We start from the raw sequence: 13,487 nt of genomic DNA, 5'->3' as shown, positions 1-13,487 counted from the left end.
AACACACAACCTGAAGTCAGGGGACATGGAGCCAAAATCACCTGCCCAGTGGTTTGGTTGGTGCCCCCCACCTCACACACACACACAGATGCGTGTGCACACACACACACACACACACACACTGGGTTGGCAGAAGGGACTGGTCACTCTGGCTTCCTATTGGCATCGCCTGGGGATTCCCCGCCCAGTGCTCTGGTGTTCCCTGGCCAGGAGTCAGGAGTGGGGGTTTGGTGGGTGTGAGCGAGCCACCTGTCACCTGTGGAGGGAGAAGGTTTGGCCTCAGCAAAGCAGGCAGGGAAGCCCCTGTATCCCTGCAGGAAGAGCCTTGGTCAGGAGAGAGAGGCCCTGCCAGGCGGGAGGCCCCTGGCCTGTGTTCCCAGAGCCATTCTCGCTGGGTGGTGTTCACCCCAGGGTGCACGCTCATGGTTGGGCCCAGGATTATGCCGATTCCAGCGGCTCCAATGGACACACCACCTCATACCTCCCACTCAAGAAAGTGCAGAGTTATGTCTGTGATAACGTCACGCATACATTTCTAACTTCTATGTGAGAGTACATTCAAACACTTAGGTTCTTTAACTATCATTAGATGCGAAGTACTTTCTGCACTTCTCACACCTGATTTTGGCTCATCCATGAATGCCTTCAGGGGTCCGTGGAGCTAAGAACAGCTGCTTGGAAGGAAGCCACGGGCCTTGCAGCTCGGTGGAGAGAGGTGGGAGTCTGGGCAGTGGGACATGGGCGCAAGAGATCAAAGCCAGAGGGTGTCTTGGAAGTCATTAACTTCAGCAGCCTCTCGGGTGCCTGAAACTGTTCTCGGCTTACACACTTCTGGTGATGTGGAGCTCATTACCCCAGAGAGGCATTCTGTCCTATTTTCAGACGGCTCTGACTATTGACAAGTTTTCTTTTGCGCTCCTGTCTCTTCTTTTTCTGACATTTCGTGCTTGGTTCCTTGCATTGAGCTACAGCTCCTGCCCATCTGTCCTGACACGGGAAGACGGGGATCCCTGAGTCTTCACCAGTTCTGCCCCACACAGCAGCCTCCTCAAAGTGCACTGGGCCAGGGGCGGTACCTGCATGGCAGGTACTTCTGTCCCTGTCCCTGTGGAGAGGGAGATGGTACGTCCAAGACCTATAAGATGTCAGGGCCTTGAGGGTCTGGGCTTTGAAGAACCTTGAGGGTCGTCTAGTCCAGCTCCCCCACTGTTCAGATGAGGGGACTGAGGCCCAGAGGGGCTGTGTGGCTCGTTCAGAGTTGCGCAGCTTAACATCCAGGAATCAGAACCCGGGATTCCTGACGCCCAGCTCAGTGCTGTCACCTGCCTGGCTAAACAGCAGGGTCCTGAGCTGTGCTGTGGGGCTGGTAGTACTCTCTCTCAGGGCTGTGAAGATGGGATGAGGAGCTGTATGCACAAAGCCTGGTATGAGCAGGTACAATTGGGGGCAGACCCCCTACTTTGTGCCATACCAGGATACCCTCCTCCAGCTTTGTCTCCTGAAGGTCGGACACCTCCCCTCACTGCCCACGGCCCTTCCCCATGCATCAGTCCCTCCTGGGACGCCAAAGACCCAAGGGGAGCTGGGAAATGTTGCCTTCAGGTTGGACCATGGGGCACCCCAGCTGCAGCCCCTGGACCCCAGTGCCCCCCATGTCATCCACACCAGGAAGCTCAGGATGTCTGGGGGTCCCCTTCTCAGCTCCTGAAGGCCGCATCCCCCACCCCCATGTGGGACTGCAGGGCACCTGTCCTCGGATCTCTCCCTCCCCACCCACTGAGCTGCTCCAAGACTTGTCAAATCCCCCACCCAAGCCCCCTAAGCAGCAGCAGGGGAAGCTGGACCAAGCCCTGGAAGGTCTGGGGATGTGGCTTGAAGTGGCCCCCTGCAAATGCAAGGCCTCTGGAAGCCCCTGCATTTATCCTGGGAAAGGGCCTCTGGCTCCAGGTCCCCCAGCTGCCCTCTTCCTGTTTTTGGTGCTCCAGGAAGCCGGACATGTGTACGGCCTTGAGCCCAGCTGTGGGCTCCTGGAGCAGAGGCATCCCAGTTGAGGGAGTCCTGGCCTGCTTTCTCCCTGTGCCCATTCCCTGCGAGGTAGCCGGGGGTGGGCTTATCCCCAGCAGCACCCTTTCCCTGGCACACAAGCTCCTTCAGCTCGAGGAGGTGGCTGCTCACACACCCACACTCACGCACAGCTAAGTCCCTGTGGCCTCAGCTTGCTGAGACGTCTGCCCCACGGCCTGAATGTCCTTCCTCTCCCAGATGCTCAACGTCTGGCCTGGGGTGCTCCCTGGAAATGCCACAGACTCTCCCTCTGCACTCACTGGTCACACATTACTGTCATATTGGATTTTTAAATAAATGTTTCTAAGAGTTTAACTCTTAAAACCTGGAAATTGGCTGGGCATGGAAGCACATGCCTATAATCCCAGCACTTTGGGAGGCTGAGGTTGGAGGATCACTTGAATCCAGGAGTCCAAGACCAACCTGGGCAACATAGTGAGACCCCCATCTCTACAAAAAGTTTTAAAAAGCTGGGAGTGGTGACCTGTGCCTGAAGTCCTACCTACTGGGGAGGCTGAGGTGGGAGGATCCCTTGAGCCTGGGAGGTGGAGGCTACAGTGAGCCATGATCCCACCACTGTACTCCAACCTAGGTGACATAGCAAGTCCCTGTGTCAAAAAAAAAAAAAATGCCCCCACATTGGTTTGTTATGGTTTGAACTGTGTCCCCCGGAAATGCAGCTCCAAGTCCTAACCATGGTGCCTGTGAATTTTACTGTATTTGGAAACAGGGTCTTTGCAGATGTGTTGTCTTTATAAGAAAAGGAGAGGCCGGGTGTGGTGGCTCACACCTGTAATCCCAGCAGTTTGGGAGGCCAAGGCAGTTAGATCACCTGAGATCAGGAGTTCGAGACCAGCCTGGCCAACATGGTGAAACCCCATCTCTACTAAAACTATAAAAATTAACTGGGTATGGTGGCACATACCTGTAATCCCAGCTACTTGGGAGGCTGAGGCAGGAGAATTGCTTGAATCCAGGTGGCAGAGGTTGCAGTGAGTCAAGATCGCACCATTGCACTCCATCTTGGGTAACAAGAGCGAAACTCCATCTAAAAATTTTTTTTAAAAAATAAAAAGAAAAGAAGAAGAAGAGACACAGAGGAAGAGAGACAGCCTGTGATGATGCAGTCAGAGGCTGGAGGGATGCAGCCGCAAGCTGAGGAGTGTTGGAGTGACAGAGTGAGACCCTGTCTCAAAAACGAAAACAAACCTGAAAGTCCTTTTGTCTCACATCTCCTCTAAGAAGGACACTTACATTCCTGAGACTGACCTGGTCACATGCGGAGTGGGCAGTGGCCTCCCAAGCGTCCATCTTCCCCACCCCACCCCAGCACAGAACAATAGGTTAGGGCCAGGTGCAGTGGCTCACGTCTGTAATCCCAGCACTTTGGGAAGCTGAGGCAGGAGGATCACTTGTGGTCAGCAGTTCGAGACCAGTCTGGCCAACATGGTGAAATCTCATCTCTACTAAAAATACAAAAATTAGCCAGGTGTGGTGGTGGGTGCCTGTAATCCCAGCTACTCCAGAGGCTGAGGCAGGAGAATCACTTGAACCTGAGAGGCAGAGGTTGCAATGAGCTGAGATTGTACCATTGCACTCCAGTCTGGGCAACAGAGCTAGACTCCGTCTTAAAAAAAAAAACAAAAAAAAATTAGAACAACAGGGTAGGATCAGATGGCCTATGGGGTCCCTTCAGGCTCTCTCTGGTGCCCAAGGGCTGGCCTCCAACTCATGAGGACCCGTGGCATCCCCCTGTGGAGGCCACCAACCCTCCCTGCGCCAGCCCCCTCCTCCCTGCTGGCCCTGGAACTCGGCCCTGACACACCATTGGTCTGGTGGGCCTAGGATGTGCCTTCGCCAGACTTTTCCTCAATGGTGACTTCCCCACTGGAGACTCTGTTGCCCTTCCTCAAACCTCAGGCCAGACTCCTGCCCACTGACCACAGTGTGTTTAAGGTCTGGACTCCAGTGGTGGGCCAAGGTCAGGCTGTCTCCCAGAAGTTTCTCAGCTACCATGTAAATGGGGTTGAGGCAGGTGCTTGTGGCGGGGTCTCCACACTGGAGGTCAGTAGCCCCTGCCAGGATCCCCTCAGCATTCTCCCACTAGGGACAGTGGAGGGACTGGCCGAGAGGGCAGGTGCAGGAGACGAAGTGCCCCGGTCCCAGCCTTGGAGACATGCAGTCATTTGCGCCCATCCCAAGCAACTGCCTGGGTCAGGCGTCCAGCAGCTGGCCAGCAGCCGAAGAGGAGGGGCCTCCGGAGGCCGGCTGCAGCCCAGAGTCCATGAAGGCAAGTTGCGGGGGGCGGGTATGAGTCTGCGTGCTCGTGTGCCTGTAAGACATTGCCAAAGAAGCCGTCTGTCCCCTGCTTGATTTCTGTGCTTCCCAATTCAGGCCAAGGTGGGGGCCATCTGCTAAAGTGGGCACAGAAAACACATTTTCACTGTGCAGAAAATTGGCTTCCAAGGAGAGGCTGTGCTCAGCACAGAACCAGCCGGGAGCAGTGCAGGCAGACAAAGCGGGGGCTGCTGCAGAACCCGGGGCAGGGCTGCCCCTCCACACACTTCCCTCTGCTCCCAGCTCCCCAGTGGCTAGGCTCCAGCCTGCTGGACCACCCAGCACCTCCGATGCATCAAGCCCCTTCTTGGGGGCTCGTGCATGGGGGCTGCATGTGGGGGCTGCTGCCCCTCTTTCATTTATTTATTTATTTGTTTATTGAGATGGAATCTTACTCTGTTGCCCAGGCTGGAGTGCAGTGGCGTGATCTCGGTTCACTGCAAACTCCACCTCCCAGGTTCAAGCGATTCTCTTGCCTCAGCCTCCTGAGTAGCTGGGATTAGAGATGGGGTTTCGCCATGCTGGTCAGGCTGGTCTCAAACTCTTGACCTCAGGTGATCCACCCACCTCAGCCTTCCAAAGTGCTGGGATTATAGGTGTGGGCCACTGTGCCTGGCCTCCCTCTTTCTTTCAAATGCTCCTCTTCTAATGAGACATAATTCACAAACAATGCAATTCACCTATGGAAAGTGTGTAATTCCACGGCTTTTGGTATAGTACCGTACTAATTTTTAAAAATTGTGGTAAATATGAATAACACCAAATTTACCATGTTAACCGTTTTTAAGTGTACAATTGAGTGGCATTCAGGACATTCACAATGTTGTGCAACCATCACCACCGTCTATTTCCAAAACTTTTTCATTACTGCAGACACTCTGTCCCCATGAAGCAATAACTAAGTCCCCGTTCCAGCCCAAAGCCCAGCCCCGGGAACCTCTACTTTACTTTCTCTCCTTACCAGTTTGCCTGCTCTGGGCGCCTCATAGCAGTGGAATCCTACAGTCTGCCCAGGTGCCTGACTTCTGTCACTTGGCATCGTGTCGCCAAGGTCCATCCGTGCTGCAATGAGCTTAGGTGTTTCTTCTTTTTTTTTGTTTTTGAGAAGGAGTCTCGCTCCATTCTCCTGCCTCAGCCTCCCGAGTAGCTGGGACTACATGTGCCCGCCACCACACCCAGCTAATTTTTTGTATTTTTAGTAGAGACGGGGTTTCACCATGTTAGCCAGGATGGTCTCTATCTCCTGACCTCGTGATCCGCCCGCCTCAGCCTCCCAAAGTGCTGGGATTAGAGGCGTGAGCCACCGCGCCAGTGTTTCATTCCTTCCCACAGCGGAATAAGATTCCTCTGTGTACACAAACCACGTGTTGTTTATCCATTCCTCTGCTGAGGGACACCTGGGTCATGTCCAGCTTTTGCTTTTGTGAATAATGCTGCTAAGAACATGGGTGCCAGTGTCTGTTGGCGTCCTTGCTTTTGAGTATATACTCAGAAGTGGAATTGCTGGATCATATGAGAATTCTATATTTAGCTTTTTGAGGAGCTGCCAAACTGTTTTCCATTCCCGGCAGCAGTGTACAGAAGTCCGATTTCTCCGCATCGTCGCCAACACTTGTGATTCTCTGGTTTTAGACGGTAGCCGTCCTAATGGGTGTTAACTGGTTCTTCATTGTGGTATGTTTGTTGTTGTTGTTTTCTTTGTTTTTGGGATGGAATCTTACTCTGTCGCCCAGGCTGGAGTACAGTGGTGTGATCCCAGCTCACTGCAACCTCCACCTCCCGGGTTCAGATTCTCCTGCTTCAGCCTCCTGAGTAGCTGTGATTACAGGCGCCTGCCACCATACCTGGCTAATTTTTGTATTTTGAGTAGAGACATGTTGGCCAGGCTTGTCTCGAACTCCTGACCTCGTGATCCACCCACTTCGGCCTTCCAGGGTGCTGGGATTACAGGCGTGAGCCACCACACCCAGCTAATTTTTTTGTATTTTTAGTAGAGACGGGGTTTCACCAAGTTGGCCAGGTTGGTCTCGAACTCCTGACCTCGTGATCCACCCACCTCGGCCTCCCAGGGTGCTGGGATTACAGGCGTGAGCCACCACACCCAGCTAATTTTTTTGTATTTTTAGTAGAGACGGGGTTGGTCTCGAACTCCTGACCTCGTGATCCACCCACCTTGGCCTCCCAGGGTGCTGGGGTTACAGGTGTGAGCCGCCGCGCCCAGCCTCTCACTGTGGTCTTGATGTGCATTTCCCTGGTGGTGAGGGATGGTGAGGACTTTTCGTGTGCTCGTTGGCCATTCGTGTGTCTCCTTGTGAGAAATGTCTGTTCACATCCTTGGCCTTTTGGATCAGGTTTGTGGTTGATGAATTTGTAGAAGCCTTTTATATAGTCTGAATATTAATCCCTTATCTGGTAGATAATTTGTGAGTATTTGCTCGCATCCTATGGGTTGTCTTTTCACTTTATTGATAGTGTCCTTAGATGCACAGAAGGCTTTCATTGGGATGAGGTCTGATCTATATTCCTTTTATTTCCTGTGCTTTTGATGTTGTATCCAGGAAATCATTTGCTTCACTAAATCCTGCTCATCCCTGACCCGCGCCCCCTAGTATAAAATAGTCCTCCTGGCCATTCTGTCCTGTCGCACCTGACCTTCCCGTCCAGGGCAAGCCGCGCTCTCTGGGTCCGTACAGCCCCGTCTCTCCACTCGGGATATGCACCCCGCAGGCAGAGGCCTTGTCTGTTTTGTTCCTCATAGAAATCCCTTCTGGCTTGAACATTCTTGGCTCTGGGTTTTGCTCTTCAGAATTTTCGTTCTCTAAGAATCACAGAATGTTAGCGCAGATGTAGAAAGAAGAAAAAAACAGGAATGCTCTTTGCAATAAGAACGGACTGCTTCACATCCAAGGGAATCAGCATGACTCTTACACCCCAGGGGTGTTTTGGATCTTCTGGATCTGAGAGGCGATCTCTACCCTCTCCCTTGCCTTCAGGGGTCCAGGCTGGAAGGAGAAGGTGAAGGGCAGAGAGTGCTGAACTGCTTGGACAAAACGTGAAAGGCACTGTGGTTTTCTCAGACATCCTGGGAGAGAGGAGGTGAGAGCCCATGGAACCAGAAGTTAGGGGAAGAAAAGAGGTGATGGGGTCAAGAAGGGCAGAGAGAGACAGCGGAGGTCACAGCTGGGGTCACAGGGAGGCACCCAGCTGCCAAGAGATGCCCCAGGTTGTCACCGGTAAAGTGCAGTCCCCATTACTCCAAACAACAGCAAATGCCTGCTGCCCAGACGGCCCGTGAGAACGATGCTTCACAGGAATAAAGGAACTAGGTTGTGTCTAGCTTAGACCACCCACTGAGTCCCCCTTGGAAGTTGGAAGTGCACAGGGAGCCAGCAGGGGGAATGGGGATCCTCCCTGACCCTGGGCTTCCACCACACGGGTGGAATATGTCACCCCAAATCCATGCCCACCCAGAACCTGTGACTAGGGCTTTCTTTGGAAATAGGGTCTTTGCAACTGTAATCAAGTTAAGATGAGGTCAGGCTGGATTGGGTTGGGCCCTAAGTCCAGCGATTGGGGCCCTGATGAGAAGAGGAGAGGACACAGCCGCACGCTTGGGAAGGACACCGCAGGACGACAGAGGCAGAAGTTGCAGCGATGTCTCTGAACCAAGGGACACCAAGGATTGCCAGCAGCCACCAGAAGCAAAATGGGAGGCGTGAAACAGACTCTCCCTCCGAGCCTCCAGAGGGAACCAGCCCTGCTGACCGCTTGACTGTGGACTTCTGCCTTCCAGAACTGCCAGAGGATGAGTTCCGAGGCACCTAGTTGGTGATATTTGTTTCAGCAGCCCAGGACAGTGGAGCGTCCTCAGGCCGGGGGAATGGGGAGTACTAGGCGGCTGACTGGGCTGGCCGTGGGGTCTGTCTCCAGTTGAGGGCTGATCCTGTTTCAAGAAGGGGTCAGACCCACTGCGGGTGGGGCAGAGGCCAGGGTCGGAGCTCTCCAGGGCTCCAGGGTGTCCAGGCTGCTGGCCCCTCGGCACCTGGAGGTAGAAAGGGGAGGCCTAGGGGCTGTCTGGTCCAAGCCTCGTGTGCATTCTGCACCCACCAGCAGCCAGCTTTGGTCTTGGAGCAGAACCAACGGCCCACAGTGGGGTCACTGACACCAAAGAACATCTGAGGAGCCCTATGGGAACCATACGACCCCAGGAAAAATGCACCAGCATCTCACCCACTCTCCCTGTTGTGGGAATTCGGTGGTAGATGGGCAGAGGGACCAGAAGACCCTGGGGTTCCAGTAGGTGGAAAGGAAAGGGGCAGTAAGAGCCACCAAGGGGACAGTGCGGGGATGGAGAGACAGTGGCAAGGCCGCAGGGCCGGACTCAGCCACATGGGTCCCTGAGGCGGAGGCTCCAGGCAGGGACCCGGTGACCATGAAGGGTCCGAAGGAGGAAACTGCTCAGCCACACAGGAAACCAGTTTGTCAGGAAGAGTGTGGACAAGAAGGGCAGTGGCAGGTGAGTCAGAGGCAGCTGAAGGTCAGGTGACACCCAGGTTTTGAAAAAGAGAAGAGCCACCTGCCCTGGCATCACTAGTCACTGGCCTGGAGGCAATTTCATGGCTAAGTTATGTCATTGAACACTAACACCAGACAAGACCACTGTGTGCCCGAGATGGAGCAAGATATACAGGATCATGTCGGAGCATAGGCAGAACACAAGCATCAGCTGGACCTCAAGGATCACCAAACCACCCCGTCCTGGCTAATTTGAGTGACCGCTGTTGCTTGATCAATTTCAGCTTCAGCTGCGCTTTGTTCTTCCTGCCTTCTAGATAAAAGTTATCAAGACACCCAGCTGTGGAGTCAGCCCTGCTGCCTTGAGCCTCTCCCAACTCCTCCTCCTCCCTCCATGTTCTCCCAACACGAGGAGCCTTGTGGGTCCTTCCTAACACCCTCTCACAGCAACCAGTCAACAAACGTGGCTTGATTTCACTGCAGCGCATTCCTGGGGTCTTTGGTTGGATGGTGATGGACACTTTGGTTTTATTCTGAATGATAATGAAAGCCACTGGGTGGCTGTGAGCAGAGGAGAAGTGGAAGTGATTTTGGAGACACTTTCTGGGGAGTAGCCAGGAGGCTGTGTCTGGGGGTGGAGGTGAAGGCAGCTGCGGAAGATCCTCTGTGGCTCTCGGGGTGGGGCGGGCAGGAGGAGAACACGCAGATGGCCTCTCTGTGCCAGAACTGCTTTCCAGGAGCTTCTGACAGGAGAGGGCAGTTGCAGAGAGCTGGACAGGGCTGTTGCTCCAGCAGCTCCAGGCAGCCTGGCGAGGCTGAGCAGCCAACCAAGAAGGGAAGAGGCGCCCACTGCCACTGCCACCCTAACTCCCTCTGGGCAGAGGAGCCGCCACACTCAAGCTAGCCTTTAAGACAGGAGTTGAAGGGAAAGGCAAAATCAACCCGGCTCTGCAGGCACCAAGGAGCCAGGACACGTGAAGGCTGTGCAATCCATTCCCCAGATGTCTGATGTGGGCGGCAGCATGAAAGGCTGCTTGGAGGGGCGGTGAGGTCATTCCCACGATTCTGGAGAAGGGTCAGGGGACTGCGTGCTCAGCAGGGGGGGCTGAGGGGCCAGACTTGTGGATCGCTGACAGCTGGGTCAGAGGGGGTGCTCACCAGGAGGGGTGTCCCCAACCACCCACCCCAGTTCACACTGCTTCTGGCTTGTGCCCAGGAGAACAAGCTAGCCTTCCAGGGGGCCAGGGCGACAGTGGGCATCCTCGTGCTGCCTGCTACTGTGAGACACGTGGGACACGTGTGTAGGCGCCTCTCCTCCTTTGATTACTAGTGCTGGGGGGCTCCCCAGAGGTCCCCAGGAAGTGCAGAGGGAAAGGCTTGGCATCCATCCTTGCTGCCTCTCTCCTCCACCAGACTGCTTCCCCTCCTTCTCCCAGGACCTGGCCGCACCTGGAGGGTGGAGCCCTCCATTGGGCCCGCTTGCTTGAATTCCCCTTCCTCCCCTGCACTAGTAGGCCCCTCAGGCCTCCTGGGGACACTCTCCCCCAATCCCCCACCTCACCCCCTCACTCCTGACCTAGAAGAAGGTCAGAAGAATTTGGTACCATGGAAAGGAACATGGGGCATGGAGCACTTGAGGACACTCCCGGGACCCCCTCTGCAGGGGAAGGTGGAGCTTTGGGGCTAGAGGCTACAACAGCACCAGCCAGCCCAGTGCACATTTGTCTGAGTCCTGAGTCCCCGTGTTGCTGTGAATGTGCTGAAGGGGTGAGGCAGGGATGTGCTGTTAGGGAGGAAAGGGAACTCTTTGTGAGTCACATTTCAGACGCCTCCATTCCCATTCATACATTAGGGTCTGTGGGGGACTGGGGCACGTCAATATATTGTTAGACAAAAAATGTATATGCAATATAAATGCATTAAGAAAAAAAGACTCGAAGAAACTATTCTTAAATGTTAATAGTGGTTCTATGTGGCAGTGGGATCGGATTTTTATACAGTACTTTCATGTTTTCCAAATTTTCTACACCAAGCACGTGTTAGTTATATAATTTAAAACTTATTTTTTTATTTTTAAACCAAATTCTCCAGCCAACTGTGCTTTTCTCCGGCTGCAGTAACTTTCCTTTCCGTCAGGTTTCTGGGTGAATTCAAAGAACAAGGCGGCCTCCCAAGCCCACATCATGTCACGTTCATATTTTCATTCTTCCTTCGTTGGGCCGGCTCTGCGGAGGCCGAGCGCTGGGGCTGGGGTGAGAATGGTGTCCCTGTACTTAGGGAGTTTCCAGCTAGCGGCCTTCTCCCGCTTCTCAACCCATCCCCTTCCCTGTCCACCGAGGTCAGCTCTGACGGGAGCGGGCCGCCCCCTGCCTGATAGGTGTGGCCTAGGGAACCTGGGCGGCCCAATCGCCCTCCTTCTTTCCCCTGCGGCAGACCCCAGCTCTGAGCTTGGGGGGCAGGGAGGCCGAAAGGGCCTGTTAAACGCTGGGTGCTGGGAAGCCGCCTCCTCCAGGGAGCCCTCCGGACCTCAGGCCAGGGCTGGAAGCGAGGTGAGGCCGGAGACCAGGGAAAACGGGCGGCCGGGGGCGGCGCGCATCTCGGTAAGGAGCCGGGCGGCGGGGGACAGAAGCTCCGGGAGGGCGGCCGTGGCTTCTCCGCCTCCAGGGCGGCGGGCCGCGGCGGGTGTCAGAAGGCTCTGATTGGGCTTTTGCGGCCCTGCTTCCACCGCCCCCAAACTCCCCAAGAGCTGCGGACAGCAGCAGAGCGCCCGCGACACAGGGGCGCGCCGCGCGGGAGCGGAGGAAAAGCTGGGGCCAAGGCCCGAGCGCAGAGCCGCCGCCGCGCGGGCTCCGGGAACGCGGACGCAGGGCGGGGTTGCCACGGCAACGCAGGCAGGAGCGCGGCGATTGGCGGAGCCGCGGAGAGGCGGGACTCGGGAGGCGTCTCGCGAGTGTTAGGCTTCGCGGGCTTCCGGCCGGTGCTGGCCGCGGGGACGGACGAGTCTAGGCTTCCGGCCTGGGCCGTGTGGGTTTTCGCGTCTCGTCGCGTTCCTGGGCGCCAGGCACTAGGCGGGCCGGCCGGGCTGGCGCGAGGCCGCTGGCGGGGAGAGTGCCCGGCGACGGCCCCGAAGCAGCCCTGGAGGTGGCAGCCGGGGACGCCGAGGTCAGGGAGGAGACCAATTCGAGCGCGGCCCGTCGGGGCCCTGTCCCCTCTCCCGCCTCGTCCGGTCCCGTCGGGCCGCCTTTAAATGCCCGGCGCCTCGCACCTGCTAACAAAACGAGCTCCTGCTGTTGTTCCCCAGCTCCGTAAATGGCGCCCCTGGCCCTCCCCAGTTCTCAGGCAGAGCCTTTGCGGCCTCCCTGACCCCTAACACCCCGCATCCAGCCCGGCAGTATGTCCTGTTGGCTGTGCCTTCGAAATTTCCCCAGACCTGACCTCTCTTCTCCCACCTCTGCCACCGCCCTGCTTGAGCCGTCTTTTCCCGCCGAGATGACTGCAGTAACCTCTCAGCTGGGTCTCCCCGCCGCCACCTTCCCCTCCCGAGTCTCCTCAACACAGGAGCCTGAGCGATCTCGGAAAGTACAGGAGGTCATGCCCCAGTGTGGTTCCACTTCCCTGGGTTTAAGTCAAGGTCCTCACCGTGCCTTCCGGCCTCCCTGGTCTCTGCGCCGTGGACTCCGGTCCTCCCTGCTCCGTCCTGCCTCAGGGCCTTTGCACCTGCTGTTCCCGCGGCCTGAAACACTCCTCCCCTGAAATCCTGTGACTCCCACTTAGTGAAGCGACCACCTATTAAAAACCGTGCCCCCTTCCTACACAGATGCCTCTGTCATATGGGGTTACATCCCCATAAACCCATCATAGGTTAAAGCGTTGTAAGGCAATTTACGGTGTGTTTATCCGGATGTAATCCCATCCGTAAGCGGAGTATACTGAATGTGTATGGCGTTTGCACCACGGCAAAGCCAAAATGTAAATCAAACTCGAAGTCCAGGACGGCCTGTGGCCTGTACTCCCTTGCTTTCCCTCCCCAGCTCTTAGCGCCATCCAACATCGTTGATAATGTAATTTGATGTGTATTGTCTGAAAGCACCAAGACGGCACAGTTTCTCTCTTACTCAGATCCCAGTGGCTGCTCGGTAAACACTGTAGACTGAGGGGGTGTATAGGAGTCTTTTTTCCTCTCCCTCTTCCTCCTCCTCAGGAATGGGTGAAGATGAAGTCCTGTAAGGCAGGAGCTGGATCAAAGAAATGTCCCTGGTCTTGTCTGTGTGCAGGCTGTTGTTTGAGGACTCTGCTCCAATTCTAGCAGCGATCGGTGGCTCCCTTAGGTGACTCTCCAGAAGGAAGGGTGCCAGCATGGACTGGTGCCTGCTTGCCAGATGCCCCGAACAGCTCATTCCTCAGGAGGCCAGGGGCGCCTCAGGAAGTCCTGTCAAATGCAGTCACTCTCAGAACCCTCTGGGCTGAAAGATGTCATTGATTTATGCTGGCAGTCCTGTGCAGCACTGTGCTAGGTGTTGAATTGGCTGAAGAACACCTGCTATTACCCTCAAGGCCCCTTAGTCTGGTGG

The 13,487-nt window shown here is 55.6% G+C and overlaps 1 protein-coding gene across 1 annotated transcript; it reads left to right on the top strand.

Moving 5' to 3' along the window:
* The first annotated feature begins 8,833 nt into the window (after positions 1-8,833).
* LOC103879036 (spidroin-1-like) lies at positions 8,834-12,906 on the top strand. Its single transcript, XM_031656978.1, has 3 exons — positions 8,834-8,917; positions 10,133-10,217; positions 11,364-12,906. The coding sequence occupies exons 1-3, from the start codon at positions 8,834-8,836 to the stop codon at positions 12,161-12,163; spliced, it is 969 nt and encodes a 322-aa protein (XP_031512838.1). The 3' UTR covers positions 12,164-12,906.
* The last annotated feature ends 581 nt before the right edge of the window (positions 12,907-13,487 follow it).

This window comes from Papio anubis, chromosome 17 (assembly GCF_008728515.1).
Source record: "Papio anubis isolate 15944 chromosome 17, Panubis1.0, whole genome shotgun sequence".
NCBI lineage: Eukaryota > Metazoa > Chordata > Mammalia > Primates > Cercopithecidae > Papio > Papio anubis.
The sequence above is the reverse complement of the archived record's forward strand: the minus strand, read 5'-3'. Positions and strand labels throughout refer to the sequence as shown.